Here is a 24,051-nt window from a genome sequence, read left to right as displayed (position 1 = left end):
GAACAGTATTCCTAAGGCTTAACATCTACTTTATTGTTTGGCAGTTTCTTCCTACTCATATTGTTAACAAGGCTTGTAGTTCAATTTGGATAAAAATTTATTATTTCCACTCTTTTCCCTAACAAAGTAACATTCCTGGTCATGATGATGAACAACTATTCCCCTGATTAAAAAATTTTATCCTGGACAAGGATTTCACACATATCTGCTCTAACAAGAGCACCACTAAGCAGAGCATCCCCTCGAATGACATCATATTCCTTTTAAGCCAGCAACCCACTCACACACTCAAAAGTGCATTACGACATGTATATCCCCTCCAATTTCATTGTGAGGGGGATAATGAAGTTCAAATAAATTATCATACCTTCATGCGCTTGATGACACCATCTAACTGTGCTGCTTCCAGTCTCATTCTCTGGGCGATACGGAGAGGCTGCACTGACCCATCAGGGCCTTGTGGTGGGAGAGACAGCTTGACCAACTGTTCGTATCCATTGATCATATGTAACTGGACAACACACTGGTCATTCTTCAAAGCAAGCACACCTTGCCACATAACTGGGTAACGCTAAGAACAAAAATAAAGATGGTATTACTCTTTTAATCAAACTCTTCATACAGCAAAGAATGCATAAAAATATTTTGGTACATTGAGAAAAAATCTAAATTTCAAAAACTCTCTAGAATTAAAGGTCAGAATCAAACAGGGAGAGATTGGCAAATGATCCTATGACTATAGTTTCACAAAAGTTAGAGCTAATAGATTCTTGCACATAGACTACACATTAATATTTACATTGTCCACTAATAGTTCACAAAATGAACATACCTGTAGAAGACTGAGTAGACTTCCCTCCCCTCCTGGTGCTGGGGCCTCCTGTATAACTCGGGGCTGCATGTGCATTGGTGTTTCATGCATGGGAACCATACGTTCCTCCTGTTCCCTGTGTTTGGATGAAGTCTGACTACTGACTGGGACATTCTGAACTCGAGGGGGTGACCTGCTCCTACCAGACTGAGCAGGGTCGGTCAAGTCCTGGATAGACAGACCCCCAGGGCGTGGCAGGTAGTGAGATGGCAGACCTGATGTAAGGAGGTGAAACTGTGGGTCCAAAGCTACATTGTACAGGTGAGGATGCTGCTGGTACAACTGTTGTTGAATTTCAGCATAATTCTTGTGTGCAGGAATTGCTACAATTTAATTATTACACATTTCTTAATAAGAACAAATCATTGCTTGTAAAAACCCCTCAGTTACAAAAGGAAAAGCACAAGAATATTATATGAATCAGCATTTGGAAGACTAAATACTACACTAAAACAAACCATTCTTTTTAAAAGTACATTATTTTTTTTTCCTTATCCCAACAGACCTCTTGATACAACTAAACTTAAATGATTACCAGGTGAAATGTCAGATCCTGAAATTGGTGGTGTAAATGCACTTGGATTTTGAGAGGAAGGCCGTCGCATATCCGGCATCCCAGGATATAGTGGATGTTGAACAAAACGTGGATCTATCAAGTTCTTACTATCCACCTGTCCGTCTGGCCTTTGCTGTCCAGGAACATGAGCCGTCTGTCGCATGTCAGTGGGCTGGTTGGAAGTAGAACTGCTAGGTTTGTGTAGTGCATTAGCCTGCTCCATTTGGATTTGTTTCTCTATAAATTGTAGCTCTCTCTGTCTCTGATACTACAAAAGGTCATTAAAAAAAATGTAAGGATTATAATTAGTGATTCCTTAAGTAACAGTATAAGCATAGAATTAACTCTGACGGTATAACATGTATACTGACATGTATCTCCTCCAGTTCCTGCTGTTTGCGCTCCTCTGCTCTCTTCTTTTTGATATGTTCTTTCTGTGACATAGGAGCATTATGCTCCAGGGGTTGGTGAGCTGGTTTGAGGCCCATCTGAGAGGGTATGTTACTTGGTTGAGCTACAACAACAAACACACAATTTATGAACTATTCCTACCAATCAAATATCTGAATTCTTGAGAAAACTTTTCTATCACAGTACTTACTCCAATGCTCGCGTGGAGAGGCTCTTGGTGTTTCATGAGAAGGAGGTCTAGATTTGGGTCCCTCATGAGCTGATATTACCATTTCATTGCCCCACCTCATTGCAGCAGCATTTGTCTTGTCAGCAGTCTTGAAACATAAAAAGAAATCTTATTTGATACAGAAATACTACCTAAATAATAAAAACATGAAATCATAACCCATAAGCAGTACAATGTAGCGATATTAGACAAATTTCTCTCACCTTCTTGCTGATGTTTGCGAGACTGGTATTTGTAACTGGCTGATGGCCCATCTGATGAATACTGGGGGCAGTTTGTGCTAAGGCTGGAGACTTAATCTGAGGATGCTGAGAGCTAGCAGCTATTATGTTACTCTGTTGGTGCATATTAGGAGATGTTGTTTTCACCTCCTGCTTTTTATCATCACTTTTAACACTTGCAGAGGCAAGGTGTGGATGAGGCCATAATCCTTGAGTAAAAAATCCCTGTTTGTGTAACATCTGGGTACGTAATTGGTCTTGCATGGCTAAATATGCTGCCTGCTCTTGAGCAATTCTAGCATGTGCTTCTCCAGGCAGCATCTGTTTATGCTGGTTGCTGTGAGCACTTGGAGGTCTTTGAGGACTCTCTTTACCTATTTCCAGCTGTTTCTGACACGTTTTATTTGGTTTTTGAGCTTGGTGCTGCTGCATCTCTTGCATTATCTGATGGTATGGTAAACGTTGTAACTGTTCTTTGGTCAAGCCCTCTCTTAGCTTGGGATCAGAGAAGAAGCGCTCACCTGCAGCTGGGGGCTGAATCATAGTAGGCATGTTATGTGGTTGCTTGCTGAGTGAAGTTGTTGTTATAGGATGTACTACACATGTCGGAGCAGAAGTCACACTCTGTTGTTGACGCTCTCCAATTGAAACAGATGCAACAATGCCAGGTTTCTCTTCACTGTGTGCATTTTGATTTGGGAGATGTGGGGAGATATGCTGAATTCTCTGCCCACTTTCAACTGCAGCACTGTTTGGTTGAGTACGTTGTGTCCTTATTCCAGCAACAGTGGAATTCTGAGCCAGTTGGGAGTGAGCACTAGCAATAACAGACCTCCCAATACTTGAGGAGGATACTGTGCTCAACACAGAGGTAGGAGCAGATTCAAATGCACTCTTTGTTAAGTTCATGCCAATCTCTTTCTGGGTAGTAACTGGTTTTCCAAGAGAACCTGACATATGTGCAGGAACTCTGCCAGCATTGTTTGCCAAGTGTGGCATTGTCATCGTCACATGTATATCCAGTTTATTTGCCATTGTCCCTATGACTGAAGACTGGGTAGAAATGGGAGAAGAAGTTGCTGTGGGAGTGGATGGCATTAGATGATGACCCACTGGTTCTCTGTTTTGTAGCTCTGCCATGTGTCCTAAAAAGGGAAATGCACAGATTAAGAATATGCTAAATACAGATGTAACAAACCAAACTTAATGCGTGTATCACATACAAACTGCATTAATATCAACTCAATAATCTCATTTATCTCAAAATGAAAACCATTTCCAGTTCAAGTATTATGAAAAAGGGTTTATCTTTAAAAGCAACTTGTTACAGCTTGAACATGAAAAAAAAAATTGAAATCGTACCTGGATACAGAGAGTTAGGTATTATAGCATTGATCTTGCTCTGATACAATGGATTGACTGCTGAGATAGAACTTGGTGGAGTCTTGACAAGGCCTGTGGGTAACTGGAAGGCCGGACTCGTTCCAGATATTTGTGGTGATCTCAGTGAAGGGGACTTTACAGATGGTGACTTCAGAGAAAATTCCTCAGTAAAACTGCCTCGACTTGCAGTTCGCTTTCTTTCATAAGCTCCAATGTCCACCGTTAGAGGTGTGGTGAACTTGTTGAGTTGTTGAGGTGAAATTATTTCTCCCCCATCAGCAGCATCAAAGATTCCTTTAGAGACGTTATCGATAATTCTATCAATATTACTCATTGGAGAAGATGTAGTAGGTTGTGGAGCAACTGCTAAAAAATGTTCAGTATCAGCAGAGGGCTTTACAATTTCATTAGCAAATGAATGGGCTCTTGCTCTGTGTTCTGCACTCATGATTTCTCTGGGTTTCATGGCCCTCTTTTCATCTATTGGATGAGAGGGCACTGGATCTTTTGGAATATTTTCATGGGAAGGTGCCATCCTTGTCTCATTCAGTCTTTGCAAATCAGTTCCCTTTTCTTTAGAAATATCCTTACTAGGTCTTACCGTTGGTCGGATAGTCATTTTTATGCCAGTGTCCATTATTTCAGATTTTAAAACTTTGCCAGAATCTTTAGTGTCGAATGCCTCTTCATTGCACTTCTTCTTTCTGCTTGAAGAACGTCTCTTTGGTATTGGTGCATTCTGTTCCTCAGATTCAACTTCATCGAAATCGTAAACATTCAAAGTCTTTTGAGGTGTCTCAATAGCAGATCCAGCAGACCTGCCACGTCGAACACCTGAATCCTTCCCAGGAACAGTCTCTTTGACAGGTGTTATAGACAACTGGATGTCTTTGGAAGCTTGCTCTTCATCTAGTTTCAGATTTTTGTTTGTCATGGGCAGTCGCTCGATCTTCACAACAGGTGTGGCAATATCTGACTTCGGTGACAGTTGTTTGGGTGATGCAATTCTTGGTGACCTAGGTGATGTTCTTGATCGTGGTGAATTATTTCTGGGTGAAATGCCCGACATTTTCTTGTAATTCTTTCTTCTGCTGGCTCCCCTTTGTGGTCTCTTTGGTTCTTCGCATCCTAAATCACCATCATCATTCCTCTCTGAGTCAGTGTAGTCAGACATGGATATTTCCTTATCATCCATAACTTTGTCCCCAGCAAAAGGTGGAGAAGCAAAACCACTCACGTCTTGAACAGTGTTCACCTCCGTTTCTGGTTCAGATCTTATCGATACCGGTAAACCATAACTAGGTTCAAACACTGAATTAGGTTTTAAATCAGATACTGGTATAGAGTTAGGTTCATCAGTGCCTTTTCCTGACTTCTTTCTTCTGGTCTTGGTTTTCTTTGGAGTTGGAATTTCGAATTCTTGAGGTGTATTTTGTATTTGCTCCACATTTTCCAATGGTTGATGCATTTTTCTACTTTGCTCTTCTTTATGAGGCAAAGGAGGCAAATCAGTAGCAATATGAAGAGCTCCATCATCAGAATCGTCTTTATTTTGTGTATCCTGCAGTGGGTCTTCAATAACAAGTTGTTGATAGCTCCTCTGCTGAGCCTCTTTTATATCTGCTTGTTTCTTTCCTCTCGGAGTTTTTGGCTTCAGATCATGAAGACCTGCCATTGTTTGAAGGGTTTTCTGTGGCGTCAGTGAAACACTTGTAGGAGCCACCTGCTCTAAAGGCTTAGGAGCAGGAACATGTTCTAGAGTTTTAAGAGTAAAGTCTGTAGGAGGTAGAATGACCTGATCTTGCATAGGTTCCTGAACCAGAGAAGATCGAAGTTGATTTTCATCTCTCGGTGTTTCTTCTAGCAAATCTTGTGCGACTGGAATCTCTTCAGTCTGATGACTAGATAATGGAGTTTCCACCACTGGCTCTGGTTCAGAGTAATCATGTAATTTACTACCAGTGTCCTCTTCTCCTAATCCCAGTATAGACTGAATAGCCAGAGCTGTTTCACTGTCTGCCTGTGGAGGTTCCTGATCTGCTGGTTGTTCAATGTTCTCAGGCAGGCAGGCATTTGTCTCGTCGATGACAAGGCTTCCTTCATCTGCAAAGATATCATTTTCTCTTTCTCTTTTTTCCTCATTTTGAAGCTGTTCTATAGTTGACACAGCCTCTAGAGTCTCTGCAATTTTACTGTTCTCTTCTTCCAATTTCTTAGCAACATCCTCTTTTTCTTCTTTCTCAGATTTGTCTACTTCTGAATTTTTACAAATCACACTCTTCTCAGTAGCATGAGTATCACAACTAACATTGTCACGAGATGCAACATCAGCAACCTCCTGTGATATTGAATCTTTGTTTGTGTCTGCTCTTTCATGCTTCTGCTGAGCCTTTGGTTGCTTTTTAATACTGGTATGCTTCTTAGGTAATTTATTGATAAAGTTACTTTCTGCTAATTTGTTTATATTTTGATCTTTCTCATGACTCTCAGCAAGTGATTTAGCCCAGCTTGCAAACAAGCTCTCTTGCTTGTGATTAACCAATTTGTTGGTAAGCTTTGGTTCAAAGGAAGTTTTAGTATCTTTGGAGGTTATGTCACCAATGTCCCATTTGAACGGAGTTTTGTTTGAATCTGTAGTTTTTGACTTCAGACCGTTGTCTCTCTCAGCATTGTGACGAGGTTTTAGTTTGTCAAATACCTCTTCCTCATCATCATTAAAATCAAAGATATCCGACCTGCCAGATGACTCATTCTTTGAAAACTTTTTCTTTTGAGATGGACTACTTTCTGGAACTTTACTTGTGGACACATTTAGGGCTGAGGATCCCTTCACTTCTTTCCATAAATTGTCAGCTGGTTTAGCACTATTCAACTCTTTGCCAAGACCTTTGTCCACATCTTGTAATGGAGACACAATGTCAGGGGACAATGCCACATGTAAAGCAGGAGAGAGTACCAAACTACTGTCTTTCTTAACAGATGTTTTATTTTCTACATCTTTGAGGTTTGCAGTCTTTTCAGCTGTACTCTCAATGAGAGATGGTTCTTGCAGACAAGCTTTTGAATCCATTTCAGATTCTGTGGGTTCATTTACTCTCTCACCTTCACCAGAAACTTCATTTTCAATTGTATCCTCATCTCCTACTTTTTCCTTTGCAGATGGTCTGTTTGGCTTTATTTTCTCAGGAACAAAGTTTCCAAATAATGGTGTGCTAAAGTCCAAGTCAACGTCAGAAAGATCAGTGTGCGTGTTTTCAATTTTCTGATTTTCTGGCTCTTCGGTCCCTGCTATATGTGACTGAAGAATGTCTTTACCCTTTGAAACATCATCAATGGTTTTATCCACCTCCGAACAAGTTTTATTTTTGTTCTTCTTTTTCTTTTGTTTACTACCATCTTTGACTAACTTGTCCATCTTCTTGTTTTTCTTGGGTACTTCACCATCCTTCACAACTTTCTTCTTCTTCATTTTCTTCGTTTTAGAATCTTCAGCATCCGATGAGGTTTTCTCTGGTAAAATCTGGAGATCATCTGTTGCAGATGAAAGACTGCTCATTTTTTCCTTCTCTAAACTTTCATTTCTCTGATGTTCAGCAAAGGTTTCATCACTAGAGTCCCACATACTTCTTGCATTGTCATTCTCCATGCTGCACGGATGATCCATTAATACTGAATTTTCGTCCAAGGGAATCTCGTCAACGATAACATTTCCAACATCAGTCTTACAATCATTGATATTAATTCCACTGGAGAATTCATTAACAGGTGACATGATGGGTGATATTAATGCTGGCTGCTTCTTATTTATAACTTCCCTATCCTTTTTGCTTTCTGTTTTCTTTTTCTTGTTGTCCTTTTGCTTTTTAACTTGATCTTGTGCAGGTGGAGATTGCAAATCTTTGACCTTATTTTTGAAAGCCTCTTCTGTTGCAGCTTTTTGATCTTTGGATGAACTTCTATCCTTTGCATCACTCTGAATCATGAATGTCTCCATTTTCTCAAACAAACCAAACTGAGAATTCTTTCCTATTTCCAGTTTACCTTCCCCAACTAATATGTTTTCCTTTTCCTTCTTTTTGTTTTTCTTGGCCAATTTCTCTTTTTTGTTTCTCTCCGTTACCTTTTCCATTGAGTCAAGTAAGCTGTCTGCACGGATGTCTTTTTCATGCACAGTCTGGGAAACAACAGAGCTTTTAGATGTCTCCCTGTCACTTGAAGTCTTCCTATCAGCTAACTTGGTTTCATTCACATGTTTCTTCAACTCATCATCAAGGATTTTCTGTTTTCCTTTCTTCTTGTCTTTTGGAGATTTACTTGGTAAAGAGATGGGTTTAGGAGCAGGGATTATGTCAGGCTCCTCAGCTGACTCGCTGTCTGACGAGGAATAAATCTTATTTGACTTTTGCAATGGTTTCTTTTCTTCTGCTCTGAAATTATTTCCCTTGGCACGGCTAAACTTCTTTCCAAAGTCCAGATCAGAATCACTGTCATCCGATTCATCTGAGCTAGAATATATACTACATATACTTTGCTTCTTCCCCGAAGTGGATTTGTATGATGTTTTTGGTTTACTTTTTTGTTGGTCTTTTTTGTTACTGTTCTTTGATTTCAAAGGAAACATATCATCACTATCAATGCTAGTGTCTCTTTTAACAGGCTTTACTTTCTTCTTTGTCACAGGTAAAGCACTAAAACTGCTGTCTGTTGATTCATCAGAATCAGATGAGTAAATATCCAAAAACGGTGTCTTTTTGGATTTTTTGGATGGATCCATTGTGGGTTTCTGTGGTTGTAGCTTTTTCTCTGATGGAAAGATACTGGATGTAAAATCCGAGTCTGAATCGGATGAACTGTAAATCTTTTTTGACTTTGATCTACGTTTGTTGAAAGGCTTTTTGGTACTTTCCCTCTCGTCAGAATCTGTGTAATTGGTGGAACTGATATCACTCTGCAGTATGGAATTACTTTTGGATTTCTTCTGCCGTCGTTCTTGCAGTTTGTCTAGTTGTTTTTGTCTGTTTTGTTCCATCTCCCTCTCTTTGTCTTTAATAGTTGATCTACGTTTCACCTTATCATACATAGATACATATGGTTCTTGCCAAGCATCCCAATCAAAATCATCATCAGCCTTTTTCGCTGCTTCACTCGATGTGTGTTCTTCAGTTTCCTCTTTTTTATCTTTCTTCTTTGATGTCCCAGATTTGTCAGACTTGTTTTCTTTATTGGACTTCTTCTTTTCAGCTATTACTTTGGGAGATTTTTTCTTCTCCCCCTCTGATTTGCTCAGTTTACCCTCTGTTTTTATTGTCTTTTCTACATCTTGCTTACTTTTATTGTAAGGTTTACTGGGTTTGGATTTCTCGGCCTCCTTTAAGTACTTATTTTGTTCTCCTTTCAAGATGTCCTCAGAAACACTAGAACTGCTCGACTTTGGTTTATCCCTGTGCACTTTGTGAATTTTGTCACTTTCATGCAGTTTCTTTTTATTAGAATCTGCTTGATGATTTTTGGTTTCCATCTTTCCATCTGTATTTTCTGATTTCTTGTCATCATTTTTCTCATTTGATCCAGAACTGTTCGACTTTGATGATTCCGTTTGTTCAGTTTTGGCTTCTGTCTTCTTTTCTGAGCTGTCTTTCCTCGACTCCGTTCTATTTTCCTCCTTTTTGTGTGAACTTTTCCCATCTTTTGAAACTTTGTCTTTAGTTTTTTCCGAAACTAAGTGTTTCTCCTTCGACTTTGACTTGGTTTCATCCTTATGCTTTGATTTCCCAGATTTCTCATGTTTTCCTTTCACTTTGTCTTTCAGCTGATCAGTAGGAGCTACAGTATCATTTCCTGTATTAGTACTTGGAGACTTTTCTTTGTTTCTTTCAGTACTCTCTAAATTTGAAGAGTTTTTCCCCTTGTTCTCAGAATCTGTTGCTTTGCTGGGTTTCGCCTGTTTTTCATTGGGAACAGCATTCTTTTCCTTTCCCTCGGAGACTTCTTTAGCTTTCTCAGTGTTGGATTTTTCACCACTTGGTTTAACATTTTTGTCAGCATGTTTTTCTTCTTTCTTTACTTTGCTGCCATTTTTGTCATTAGTACCCTCTTTTGTGCCATTTTTGTCATTAGTTCCCTCTTTTGTATTTTTGTCAGTTTTACTTGTATCTTTTGACTTGACACTCACTTTCTCTTTGCTGTTTTTGGATTTTTCCTTGGACTTGCTCTCACTTGATGACTTTGTTGTATTGGATTTGCTGTCTTTCCGGTGTACTGAATGATCAGATGCTTTCTTCTCCTTTTCAGTATCTTTTTTATGCTCAGATGAGGAAACCTTATTTTTCTCTTTGTTTAACTTAGAATTTTTATCATCAGATTTTGAGCTTGTCTCGCTGCCTTTGGATTTATCATCTAATGACTTGGTAGATCCGGTCACTTTTGAAGATTTCTCAGGCTTCTTTTGCTCTGTTTTACTGGATTTAATTATTTTTTCGTCTGTCTTGCCATTCTTGTTGTTTTCAGGTTTACTACTACTGCTTGAGGAGAGTGACTGTGACTTTGTAGAACTTGAATTGGTCCCTTTGTCTCTGCCTCCATCTTTGTCTTTATCCTTTCTTTCATGATTGTTTTTATCCTTTTTAACAGAGTCTCCCTCACATTTTTCTTTCTTTTTGGAGTCCTTGCTTTTTTCTTTCTTTTGAGAATCTTTACTTTTAGCACTGCTGTTCGATTTATCCATCTTTTCTGGTGAAGTGTCCGAGCTCTGAGATTCCGTTTCCGAGATTTTCGGTTTCTTTGACTGTGGTAACTTTTCCACCTCCTTGGAGTCTGAATCTGAACCATTACATTCAGATTTTTGCTCTCTAACTACATCTTTTTTGTCTCTCTCATTTTGGGATTTGTTCACTTCCTCTGTTTCTGCTTTTCGTTTTCCAAACACCACTGGAGAATTTAAACCTAAAAGCTCCTCGAAAGATTCTTGGTTTTGTTTCTTTTGAGACTCTTTTGAAGAATTTGATGACTTTTCTTTACTGCCACTACTCTGCTTGGTTAACTTTAGAGGTGACATATCTTTCACTTCTGCTTTTGTTAACACAACAGGTGGTGTACTTTTTGGCTTGGTGTCATCATCCCTTTCATTATTTCTTTTCCCTTCATCTTCTCTCAGCTCTGAGGAATTTTCTGCTGACACATCCATTGATTCTTCCTCACTTTTTGGAGGTGAAATACCAGATGATGAATCATGTGTAAAGTCAGAATTTGTTTTTACCTCCTCATTACACACAGAGTTCTTCTCAGTCTCCATTTTTGGCATTTCTGAGCCACACTGGACACTTTCTGATGGTAGATTTGATCTCTGTTCACTGATATCTGGTGACAATTTGTTGTCTGATTTTGGAGACAGAGATACTTCAACAGTTGGAGAACCAGCCTTCTTTTCCATTGATGGTGATGGCGATTTATTAAGAAATTTTGGAGAAATTTTTGGAGATGATTTTTCATCTGTCCTGGAAAAATTATCACTCATTTGCTTTTTAAATGCTGGTGTAATTAATGGTCTCTGTGCAGATTCTTCAGAAAGGTATTGGCCTAAAGCAAAGTCTTTCACATTACTTTGATCATTGGAACTATTTTTTGGCACTGATGCAGACTCTATTTGCCATGGCTTCAATAATGACTTTGATGATAAGCATCCCTCTACTGGCCATTGCTTCTCTGGTATTGCTGGTGCTAGTGCAGAATTGACTGTAGAAACATCTACAGCATTTATTTCTTCAGGTTTGCCATTATTAGAAGTCGTAGTTGTTACTGTCAAAGTTGGAAATGGAGCAGCTCCATTTCCTAGCCTTCCTGCTAAGGACCCTGGCAATGTAGAGAGATTCGGCATCTGTGCAGGCATCTCCTTCACAGCTCCCTTTGTGCGAAGTGGTGTCATAGGAGACATAGTAATTTGGGTATCCTCTAAATTTGATGTAGGTTTTGGGGAGTAGTTTTCATATATTTTGTCTTGTAATCGCTTTGTATCCTGGTCTATAATACTAAATCGTGAGGTGACTTTCTTTGCAATGTCTGTGCTCTCTCCTGTTTTAACATCCGTTCCTGTCCCTGGAGTCACTTCTTTCTTATTGATTTTAAACTTGGAGTACAAAGCTGTCCTAGAAAGTGATGAAACCTGAGTATCTGACTTTGACACTACGGTAGAGTTGGATGACAAAGAACTCATTTCACTTGCCAATTTAGTACTACTTTGAGGTAAAGGTACTGCATTCAGTTTCTCATCAAGTCTTCTAATTCGCTCCTCCAGTGAGATTTTATCCATCTCAAAATTGTCATTATGGTCACTATGATCAGAACTCCCATCAGAATCAAATTCACCTTTCCCTTCCATAGGTTCCACTGGTGCACCATCATTATTCATGTCTGATGGATTTTCCTCTGGAATATATTCCTGTGGAGGATTTTCCTGTGAATTTGTTGAGGCGGATTCACTTGGAGATCTCTGGGGTGACGAAGTGTTTTTACTTCCACTACTTGGAGAAGAAAACCTTGGGGATTCACTTTTAGAAATATCAGGGGATATATTCACATCTGGTGAAGTCATCACATTTGCATCTAATTCTGCAAATTTTGGCAGAGGTAGAGACAGGGACTTGTGTATTCTGTCTGGATTCCTGGGATCCAGTAACTCTGGGTTGGGGAAATCATCACCCAGAGGGATTATGGGGGGTTGATGATCTTCTTTATGCCTATGTTTAGATCTATGGCTATGAGATTTGTTGAATGATTCAGTCTTTTTATGATGTTTCATTTCCTCAGAATGTGAACTAGGTATCCCTTCACTTCCTGATACATCAGTCTCTTTATGTTGTTTATGCAATGCATTTGAAGATTCATGAGAAAAATGAGGAGTGCGAGGTGATGAATGATTACTTGACAATCTTCTGAAGACAGGATTTGATGATAATTGATCAAATCTAGAAATGTTTTTCACTTCATCATTGTCACTACTAACATGATCTTCCTCTTCACTATGCTTTGATCTGAACGATAAGCTCCTCTCATCTGAATGTTCACCTTTTCTCCTCTTCTTACGAAATCCAATTTGAACATCTTTTGGAGAAACTACTGAAGTAAATTCCTCATGATCACTTCCTTCAACACTTGATCTTGTACAAGATTTGTTCCTTTCTTTCTCATGCAAATTGTCTGGTTGTTTTCGTACACTAGAGGTTGAATCTAATCCTTTATAGTCATAGGATTTTATGTTTGGAACACTTGTGCCCGACTCCATTTGTAGATGGTGAACAGAATCTCCCCAGGGTCCCACTGGATCCATTCTAGCACGCTTTGATAGAACTTTCCTCGGATCCTCACTATCAAAAGCCTCTTCTATATCACTTGTACTAGATTCCTTGTCCAATTGCTTCAATTTTTCAAGTAAGAGAGCTTTTTCATGTTGAAGTTTAGAGAGTTCACCTTCATTTAATTGTCCCGGTTCTGACCCACTACTTGCTGAGCTTGGACTGCTTTCATTACGACCTTTCAACTTTTCAGTGATACGTGACTGAATGATTTGATACTTTTGATATAAATCCCGTTTTGAAAATTCAATTCTCTCCAAAGCTGACTTGTTACTTAATTGTCTGTCAAGTTTCCTTGGAGATTTAATGTAATCTTGACCAAAAGTTTCATCATATGAACGTTTTCTTTCAAACTTATCCTCCGTCCATGGCGAACTATCTGTCCGATACATGCCTGGGTACTTGGGTCGTCCTGTTAACTCGGCTATGTCTGCTTCATTAATATTGAAGTCATCCTCACTTCGTCTTTTATTTTTTGAATCACCGAACTTTGTCTGACCCTCTTCCATAGGGCTGACATCTCGAGAAGAAAAGTCTCGAGCTTCGTCATCCATTGGTGTAGGAGGAGTATTACGACCCACGTTTTCTTTTATCTGTCCCGGAGCTCCATGAGATGGTGATCGACTCCAGCTTCTTCTACTATATTCCACATCTGGACTTCTTTCACGAACAACATATCTCTCCTTTCCGTAATATTTTTCCTCCAAACGAATTTTGTCATAATCATATCCTTCAAATGCTCTGTCACTGTGTGGACTTCCACTTCGGTAAGACTCGGCATACTTATAGTAATCCTTAGATCTGCGGTATGCTGGGTCTTCATACACTTCTTCTATGTAGGGAGGTGGGCTTTGGCTTCCATGCTGCCTTTCTCTCTGATATGCTCTCAAATCCTGCTCAAAATCATCAGAGTCCCCTGGATATCTATAATCTTCATATGATCTAAAAAAAAAAAAAAAAAAAAATCTGAGTGAATGAATTTATATAACAAGTACATGTAGATGCTTTAAAAACAATACCATTCTTAAAAATTCTAAGATTCTTTCATAATATTTCCTACATAAACTAATACATCTATCAATGTGATGAGAAAGAATACCAGTATGGTAGTGTATGGGTTACCTCGTTCTCCTGTACTCATCTGAGAATTCTTCTTTGTATCCCCGACTTCCTCCACGACCAGCTGTCCTTGAACCTCTACCTCTGAACCCAGGACTGAATTTGAAGAAGTTTGCAGGTCTGTTGTCATAACTGTAAAGCATATTGGATTAAGATTTTAAAAAGCAACAATCAAAAGAAAGTTGTTAAAGATTAGAATATGATATTTAAAAACAAAATCAATACAAACAACTTGAAAGATTACATATTACGCAATGTCTCATTTTAATATTACATTGGGTTTGAAGGAGATTCAACAGCAGTCAGACATGTGTTAATTAATCTTAATAAGACAGATAATAATTTTGCTCCTTGTCTTCTGCAGTAAGCAAGATGATTTAATCCCATGAAATTCACCACAACTTATTATCATCTTTTTTACCAAATTTGTAATAGGACAATTTTCGGAAGTCCCCTTTCTTTTTGTTGATTTTGATTCTTATGAAGTAAGGAATCTATCCCACCACCCCAACTCCCATCCAAATGACACAGAAACAAGTATGTCTTAAACTGTCACTGAAACATAGCAAATCTTGTGGATGGACAGATAGAAACGTCATTACATTTTGCCTCCTCAATTCTTTGTGGGAGCCTTATTAAGAATCAATACAAAGAATAAGTATTTATGTGTATATCAAGTTTCATAGGAATCAGGCCAAAACTGTGGGAGTAGAATGAAGAATTTATCAGATATTTCTTTTTCTTGTACATGTAACCATAGCAGCATTGTTTATCCATTTCAAGTGATTCATAGAGCTATGTCACTGAAAGTATTTTAATCATAAATCAAGTTTTACTAAAATGTGATTTACTACAACTACAACTGTTTTAATATATGATCTAAATGGGTAGAGTACTTTAATGTACATAAATTCCAGCATCAGTGGAATTTAAAACAGGTTTCCTTGCTGTTACACTAAAGTGTTTTCATTGAATTTTCCTCTAGCTGTTGAAGGGATGTTACATAAAGTTATTCAAGGTAATTTCCCAATGAAGTCATTCTTTTTAATAAGTCAACTATGTTTTCAACTAAAATTACATAAAATATACGGACCATATCACTTTACAAAATTGCCAAGTTAGCTACCAGTATTTAATATAGTCTTTTATAGAGGAGATGTACAACATCAATTAGGAAATTTGAAAATTTCAATCTATAAAAAGATCCTTTTAAACCATAAGGCTAAAACAAAATGCAAAATTTTCAACTTATTTGAACTAAATTTTCAAGTTTTTTAAAAAGTTTAGGACGGTATTTAAATCACATCAAATTAGATATCAACATGGAATCCTCATCATTTATAAATCAACAACTGAAACTAATAAATTTCTCCACAATGAAAAAAAAAAGCACCAGCGACTATGAAAAAAAAAATTGTCAAAGTCAAACTTCAGTTTTTAATCTACCTTGCTTCCCACTGGCCTTCTGCTGTCTGTCGATTGTACATCCATCCCCTCCTTTCATCAGGACGAAGACCAGCCTTTAGTTGTCCATTCTTCTCCATCTGTTCATAAAATTCTGCCTGGCAGTCTCTGCTGGCAAAGTCAATCTGAAAACAGATCAATAAAAATTTTACCAGAGACTAAGCCCTGCAACTCAAGGTGATAATGACTTAAGATCAGTCATGTTCATTTCATTAGCACCTTTTGTCCAATGGCTTTCCGATGAACTTCATATACATTAAAGATACATCATTAGACTCTTAATATCATGAAATTAAAAACCATATCTGCATCTAAAAATTTATTCTTTTATGTCATTTCCAATTTCTGAATCAATTTGATTTGCTGATTGAAAAGGAAAAACAATGTGATAGAAATGTATTATTTAATTACACCAATATTAACTGGTACTAAACTATCATATCAGAGGTCTTCAACATATCAGACCAACTGAGATCAACAATGTTTTTTTTTCAAGCTGAAAATATCTACACTACATAGGGTTGAATAGAAAGATTTAATATGTGTTCCGAGTTCAAACATATTTCTTCTTTTCACAAAAAAGTGTATAAATTAGTCACATTGGTATGGCCCTAAAAAGGCTGTGGTATACATCTGACTGATTATCAACTAATCTGCACAAACATCTGCCTCTGTATATCTACTGCCAAATGTCCAAGCTGTATACTGAACTGGGTAAACACAGAATGTGAGAAGATAAAAAAAGAAATCTCTCATCCAGGAAAAAGCTTAATAATGTATTTTGTCTATCTACTTAGCACTTGTGAACCAAGATTCTCAGAAATCATGCAAAAATTGTGAGGGAATTGCATTTAAAAAGAATTTCATATATTATTTTTTTCATGGAAACTAAAAATATTTATGTAGAATTTTGTGTCTTCAGATTTAATCCATTGTAAACTATACCACATCCTTCTGGAGTAAAATTTCATGTCTTCAGATGATACCTCACAGCATACAAAATAAGAGGCCCATGGGCCATAACACTCATCCAAGTAACCTTTGCCCTGCTGTTCATCAGAACATTTCCCCCACCCTACTCCTAGGGGCCATGATTGAACAAACTTGAATCTAAACTGCCTGAAAAATGCTTGCATATTTTGCAATAACTAATAAATGCAATGGCTAATAATCATAACCATGCTGTTCTTTATAAGATTTTTTCTTTGATTCTCTATTTTGGCCCCAATGTTTTTTGGCCTCCAAAAAGGTGTGCCCCTTTTTGTATCCCCTTCACCTAAAGATACTCTGTGCCAGTTTTGATTGAAAATGGCCCAATGTTTCTGGAGGAGGAGACGAAATTGTTAAAAGTTTATGACAACAAAAACAATGACAGACAATGGAAATATTTCACTCAGAAAAGCTCACTTGAGCCTTTGATCAGGTGAGCTAAAAAACCCTAAATTGTCCACAGATGGACGAATACACAAGCACACAGAGCCATATAATAAAACATTCATCTAAAGACAGATGTATAACTAAGAATCTCACCATTATTTTCTTGTTATTAAGTATTCTGTTCCTCATCTCCACAAGTGCATACTGTGCTTGTTCAGCATTGGTAAAGTAGACCAGAGCTTTTCCTTTTATTCTGTCAATAATTCCATGAGTAACCTGTCCATAACGACCAAACTGTCGGCTTAAAAAGTTTTCCTGGACTGTTTGATCCACATTATCAAGCCATACACAGTTTGTTGGCATACTTTTTCCAAATCCCAGCTGTGTAAAATAAAATGCGATTTTTTTTAAACACATAATTTCTATCAGCAGCTTAAAACTAAAATGAATTAAAGTACTTTCTAAAAGTTCATACCTTGAGTTTCATGGAGCCCCATACTTCTCCTTCCATCTCCCTAAGAACTTTAACAACACTACGGATGTCAGTGAACTGTACAAAGGCATATGCTGATACAGCCCCTTGTCTCTTCACATCAATGTCCTGCAAAGATCAACGGAAGAAATGGATCATCCAAGTTTAAAGGCACAAACATAACATGAAAGAGTAAAATGCACAACTGGATACTTATTGTTCAAGCTCTACCTATAACAGATATTACAATCAAACCTCTCTAACCTAACATTGACAGAGTGCTAATTCAGAGTAAATAGTATTTCAGTTGAACAGATTCAGTCATTCTCAGCTCTTTTACCATAACCATTGCACAATTAAGCATAAGATTTTTGAATTGTACATTATCATAAATTACAAAGATGTGCATACAAAGTAAAAAAAAAAAAAAGAAAAAAAAAAACTACCATTTTGGAAATTGTAAAACACACTTCCAAAGACTGATCACTAAATGTCTATATGTATATATTTTCACCATTTTGATGTATTAAAACTTGGTTTTTTAAATTCTATTTTCTCAAACAATCTATCATTGAGACATAATTTTTGCAATGACTGAAGAAATGTGAGTTATTTATATGGAGTTATAAAAGGAAAACAGCTGTGTAATGTAATATTTTAATGTAGAATGATTACTTTTTGCCTTCCATGGTGTCATAAATCACACAGGTGTAACATATTAAATAATACGCATTAATGAGATTATGAAGAAATGAATTACTTTCATGTTTAAATTCATATTTACAATTTTTTTTTCACGGTCAAAATCCTAACAGTGGTTATAGCACTTATTGTTCTGAATAATTCACTGTAATCCAGAATATTTTATTCACATTTCAAAATATCAATATAATTGGCATTCAACATTCAATAGGGATCAATATAACCAAATTGGAAAATGATGCAAAAGTAGGAAATCAGCTAAAGAAGTAGAGATTACAGATAAAGCCTCATATTCATAAACATAAAGGCTGCCTGATTATTCACAACTTTACTTCACACTTTAAGTAATCTGGTAACAACATTTAAACAATACTGCATTGTTTCATTCTTATCAGTATTTAATTCTACAGACATGTATATAAAGAACCTGAGCTGTGTGTGACTAAATGTGCCAGTCCTGTAATGTTGTTGACAAACCAAAGTGTGTATACATACACACTATTAAATAAAGGTGTCTTCCACTTTTCAAATGAACAAGATTTGAAGCTGGTGATAAATAGAATGAATAGTTTAATACAGCTATTCCATTATGTAAGATTATTTAGTCCTTATTATGATACACTGTAAAGTTGTGTACATAAAACTTTGTTATGGTAAAAGAAAACACAGTGAGTCAACCACAACATTATCTTAATCCATAAATATTCAAGTAAATTGGAGGAATAAAGCTGGTGTTTGCAATGTGCCCAATTGGACAGTGACTGCACAAGCAAGGAAGTATCTAAGAAGAAAGAATAGATTTCCAAGTATTGTATGTGCTGTATCTGAAATATCAACTTCAATTCATACTCACAAGTATGTCTCCATATTTCAGAAACCTTTCTCTAAGTTCCTGGTTTGATATATCTTTTTCCAAGTTGCCCACAAACAAAGTGCGAGTGGCTTTGGGATGATGTTCATCCAGCTCAGCCTCAGGAGGACGAAACTCATTGTCATCTACTTCTGTAATATTAAAAAAATACACATTAATTTTTAATGCAAGAACAGACATAGTTCCAATGATGAAGTCCCTCTGCAATGAATCTTAGAAAATGAATAAATTAACACCTCACAGGTATCAATACCTAAAAAGCTACCCTGTTTAATTATGAAACAGTATCTCAGGTATACCACAAGTTAATGGTATCCAGAAACATTTTGCACAAATTCAGACTGGATTGGATTACCAGTAGTATTTCTTTAAGAAAATGACCAAAATGTGAAAACAACATAAAAGACAGACAATAAATTTAATCCAAAAACACGTCTGGTTCAGGTGGCCTAGTAATAAACAGCTATTTTTACAACTTCGATTTTGCACTAATATACACAATATTGAAATCTGTGGCTCAGCACTGCATCACAATGAATCATAGTGGTGCATTACACAAGAAAATCCATGTTCAGTCTATGATGTCATTTTGATTTACAATACTTGATACATTTCTCTTTTTTAGTTTCCTGGGATATGAAACTTACCTATCCCCTCATGCTGTGCCACTTTTATTTTGGACCCAAAGAAGACTTTATCCTGTGATGCTGATAATGCCTTGATTGCATCCTCAGGCCTACAACGAGAAACACCGTCAATATGGCTACTGTCACAGATATCGGATTACTCCATCCATCTAAAGCTTGTCAATACACATCCAATTCCTCATATCTACTGGCAAGATCCATGTAACATTAACACAGTCTTACAGAATATTTCATTCTTTTCTGCAATACACCAATTTTCTATACATCTAACCAATCCCTTTCTGAAACACCTACTATAACCGGTGTCGAGATCGAGTCCAATAATTCCCTACCTTATGGCAGAACTTACATCAATATTGATTCTGCAGCTTCGGTACCTGCCACTAAAGCTAAAACCCACTGTCACTGACAATTCTCTTACTTTCTAAAACTGACAACTGCATATCTGTCATCTCCCACTCCTGCAACTAGGACAGCATTGACTTTTCCATATTTCTTGTATTCATGAAATAGTCCATCTCTCAAACTTGTATCTGGAAGTGCAAAAACATGATTTTAAGTTGTTATTACAGTATTTTATTGTAGTATCACTGTGCACCATCCTTCTATGGACTTTCTTTGCAAGCCACATGATATGAATATCATTCCTATGAATTTCCTCAATTATCAAACTGTACAGATTTCCAATATTTATTTGTATACCAAACAATAGTATAGCTAAGATACAATATGATAGGAAAACTTGTCTCTATGTAATATAAATTTTGTTCTACTACTAAAATAATAAGTTTGAAGTTGAGAGGGAGAAAATCTTCCTGGCAATAAAGCATTATTGGTACAGTATATTACAGTTTACAGATAGCACCCACCCCAACCCCTTCCCTTTAAACATTCAAATAACCAAATAGTTGAATATACATGATACACATAATTGCTTGCATATAAGTCCAACAAACTGTATGATTTATGACCTACATCTACATCTTACAAAGAAGACTGATTTTAAAATTCAGGTATCTCCTATTGTGGTTTATTCAAAGGACTATTGGTATGGCTTAAACAAACTTGATTCTATTCCAAAAACCTTGTATATTAAAACTGACTATTGGGAAGAAAGATTTAAGAGATAAATGACAATGTTTTGACCCCTTCTGTTGCCCCCAAACTGGCCTGAAACGAAGATCAACACTTCATTTTAATACCTGCACAATAATGCAAAATTTGAATTTGAATTTAAAAGGATTTCCATTGCATACTTCTACTTTAAAGTTTGAACTTCTTATCATGCCCATAAAGGCCATGGTTTGAATACACTGGTAAATCTATAGAAGATAAGGAGATTTCTATGTAGCTTTGTCATTTCTTGCTTAGTTCAACAACAGACAGAAAGTTTAAATGAACCACCTCACCTTCAATAATATTTTAAAATACAACCCTTTGAGAGAAAATAATCCCTCATTGGGACAAAATTTCCTTTATGCACTTGTGCCAACTTAAGTTGATTTTGCTTTACAATTCTGGGTACAAAAAGACCAAAATGTGTTAAATGTGCATGAACTGACAAAGTATAATAACATGCAAAAAAGATGGTAATACGTCCCTAGATCATTATCTCAAGTGATTTTACAAGGAAATACTAACAAACTACACTATACCATTGATAATCAATACTTATAATTGCACCTCTTGAATGGGCATCCCATGAAAAAAAATAAACCCCCGAAAAAACACAGTTTATAACCTTTCAGAATGACTTAAGGCTCATGGGCCTCACTGATCACCTGAATCATAGTCTCTTTCTGACAATATGTAGATGAATGAAAACCTTTCTTGTGGTCCCTCCCCTTAAAAAAAAAACCAATGACCATGCTTTCATCAATTTAATTACCGTAAACACTTTTGCGAGGAAAGAAAAATTGCTGACATTTATTTTTTGTAATTTGATAATTTCTTTATTTTCATACAAGCAAAACGGCACGAAATTGTAAAAAGGAAATAGCCCACACATTGATTTTACTTGTTCCAGGCAATTGGACAACTTGTTTATCCTTGTACATTAAATGATTCCACATTATTTTTTATTGCTACACCTAAAGATGTTTTTTTTTGGCAAATATGGTTCAAACTGACCTGTGGATCTGGAGAAAATGAAAATGTACAAGTTTGTAGACTGCACCACACACACTGATGCCCAACACGCCTTAATCAGAAAAGGTTGCTTTACCCTTTATCTTGGGTGAGCTAAAAAGTATCTGAAGCATTAAAGTTCAGAGCTACAGACCTGTAGATCTCATTGGTAAATGATGAATGATGATTCCTCTAGGACGCTTGTCATCGTCATTTGCTCCTGTCTTGTCACTGTTGTTGGACTCTTGGGATTCTGTCCGGTAGCTGGTTTTCACCACTGCGGGCAAAGCATTGGCTCGAGAAGCACTACATCGACTAGAACTTCTACTGCTAAAAAAAATAAAACAAATTCTGTGTGAGATACTGTGATGCACCTATGGTTTTCAAATTCTTTTTAATCCTTTCTGAGACATAATGTTTGTGCCCTTAACCCTAGCACATAAAAGAAAAATTCTGAATACTAATATCAATTTCTCTTTGATTACCAATTTAATTCAATATTAAACTAATTATATTAAACTAATAGAATTTTATTCTACACTGCAATCTGCCTTGTTGAACAATGTTAATTTTCCTGTAGCATTGACTTGGTTTTGTACCACCCACACACACAAATAGCGAGATAAAGAGTCTGCCCAAAACATTCTTCAATTACAGAGAGTTGCATATCAGAGTTCAGACATGACGTCAGTGCTTTGTGCCCTTGAATCTAGATCTTCACAAGCCACAAGGAAAATGGGTAAAAATTAAATCTCAATCACAGTAACTGGAGAATTATTAATATCTTAATATTAATTAATAATCCTAACCTAGACCGTGAAGCACTGCTTGATGTGGAGTTACTAGAACTACTACTGCTGCTGCTCTGACTGCCTGATCTTGACACCTGCTTTTTCTTCTTATATTTACTACTGTGTCGGCTGCCGCTGTGTGATGTAGAATGGGCAGGGGATTGAGGGACCTTCGGTTTCTCAAACCCATCTTGAGATGACTGATCTACTGACTTGACTCGTCCATGAAATCCACCCCTAGAAACAAACATTCAAACCTCTTGTACTGATAAAAAAAAATACCATCTTTCAAATATTTCCAATAGTTTACATTGAAAAGAATATCAAATGCAATTAAGATGAAAAAATATACTGTAAATGTCTTTAATTCCACATGTGTAATATTTCATGATTTTCTATGTTTGAACATTTCATGTGGTTTTAATTTTGCGGACACTGATTGTCTCATTTATAGATATTTATAATTCAAAAAATATTCGTTGAAAACAAAGTTATGGTGAATTATTTTAAGAAACTAACTCAGCCATTTTATTAACCTGGCATTTCCAAATGACTATCAATGGTTAACAATTTTACCAATATGGAAAATGAATACAGTTTTTTGGTGTATGGAACCTACTTGTATTTGATACATAAATACAACACTGATTTGTGAACAAAATTCAAGATTGCCGAGTGTTTGTTCGTTGAAAATTTATTGATCGCAAACATAGTGGAATTAAAAGCATCGCAATGTGTTCCACTTTTACAGTAGTATAGAGTCAGATACAGTGGCGCCGCGGTAATCCGGACGCCAATAATCCGGACGCTTCACCTTCCGGACGATATTTTCTGGGAACCGATTTTTTCCACGTTATTCTGTCTCATTAATCCGGAAATTCGCGTTCCGGATCCGGACGGTCAATTTCTACTACAAAACGTAATATTTCATTGAAAAATGATTCGTTTATACGGACGGTAATTTTTCGAGGAACGACTTTTCACACCTTTCTTGCAGTAGTGATAATTATTGTAAAAACATTGTCCGTGGAGTCAGTTTGAAGGCGGTTACCTGTGACCTCTAAACAATAGCGTCTATAATTAGCGTGTGTTTACCTCAGATAAAACACACGTCTTTTATATTATAAAGAATTTAGCTTATACTGTGCATTAATTAAAAATAAATCCGTTCAGAATAGAATAAATTGATAACGGTATATAAATTTATGAGAATTTTGAGAGTTGTTACATAATTTTTTTTACTGAATAATAAATCACAAGATTTCGTTGTGGTATTGAGTTGCGTAAGTTTATCAAAATACGATTTTCCAATTCTCAAAACGTACATTATTTGAAACGTTTTTTTTTCTTTTCATGAGACGATTCATTAATATACATAATTCAAGAAAATATATTTCTATTTAATGCACTAAGAAATACGTAACTGGCGTTAGTTATAAATGTCGATCACGTTTTTTCAAGGT

At 36.7% G+C, this 24,051-nt stretch overlaps 1 protein-coding gene across 1 annotated transcript in view; it reads right to left on the bottom strand.

Annotated features, from left to right (window-relative positions):
- The window catches only part of LOC133204740 (msx2-interacting protein-like), a 42,788-nt gene that overhangs the window by 2,511 nt on the left and 16,226 nt on the right, over positions 1–24,051 (bottom strand). Inside the window, exons 4-19 of the mRNA XM_061340482.1 lie at positions 22,607–22,825; positions 21,952–22,127; positions 20,092–20,203; positions 19,671–19,759; positions 19,006–19,154; positions 17,454–17,579; positions 17,132–17,359; positions 15,584–15,726; positions 14,141–14,269; positions 3,651–13,960; positions 2,271–3,433; positions 2,029–2,155; positions 1,799–1,941; positions 1,407–1,695; positions 833–1,194; positions 368–571 (exon numbers count right to left, since the gene is read on the bottom strand). Of these exons, the coding sequence (XP_061196466.1) occupies positions 368–571; positions 833–1,194; positions 1,407–1,695; positions 1,799–1,941; positions 2,029–2,155; positions 2,271–3,433; positions 3,651–13,960; positions 14,141–14,269; positions 15,584–15,726; positions 17,132–17,359; positions 17,454–17,579; positions 19,006–19,154; positions 19,671–19,759; positions 20,092–20,203; positions 21,952–22,127; positions 22,607–22,825 (13,969 nt within the window). The remainder of the gene's footprint in view (positions 1–367; positions 572–832; positions 1,195–1,406; positions 1,696–1,798; positions 1,942–2,028; positions 2,156–2,270; positions 3,434–3,650; positions 13,961–14,140; positions 14,270–15,583; positions 15,727–17,131; positions 17,360–17,453; positions 17,580–19,005; positions 19,155–19,670; positions 19,760–20,091; positions 20,204–21,951; positions 22,128–22,606; positions 22,826–24,051) is intronic.

This window comes from Saccostrea echinata, unplaced genomic scaffold (genome assembly GCF_033153115.1).
Source record: "Saccostrea echinata isolate AGI-Se365-2 ecotype Australia unplaced genomic scaffold, CSIRO_AGI_Sech_v1 ptg000054l, whole genome shotgun sequence".
Lineage (NCBI taxonomy): Eukaryota > Metazoa > Mollusca > Bivalvia > Ostreida > Ostreidae > Saccostrea > Saccostrea echinata.
Note: the sequence above shows the minus strand (reverse complement) of the source record. Positions and strands in the feature narration are given on the sequence as shown.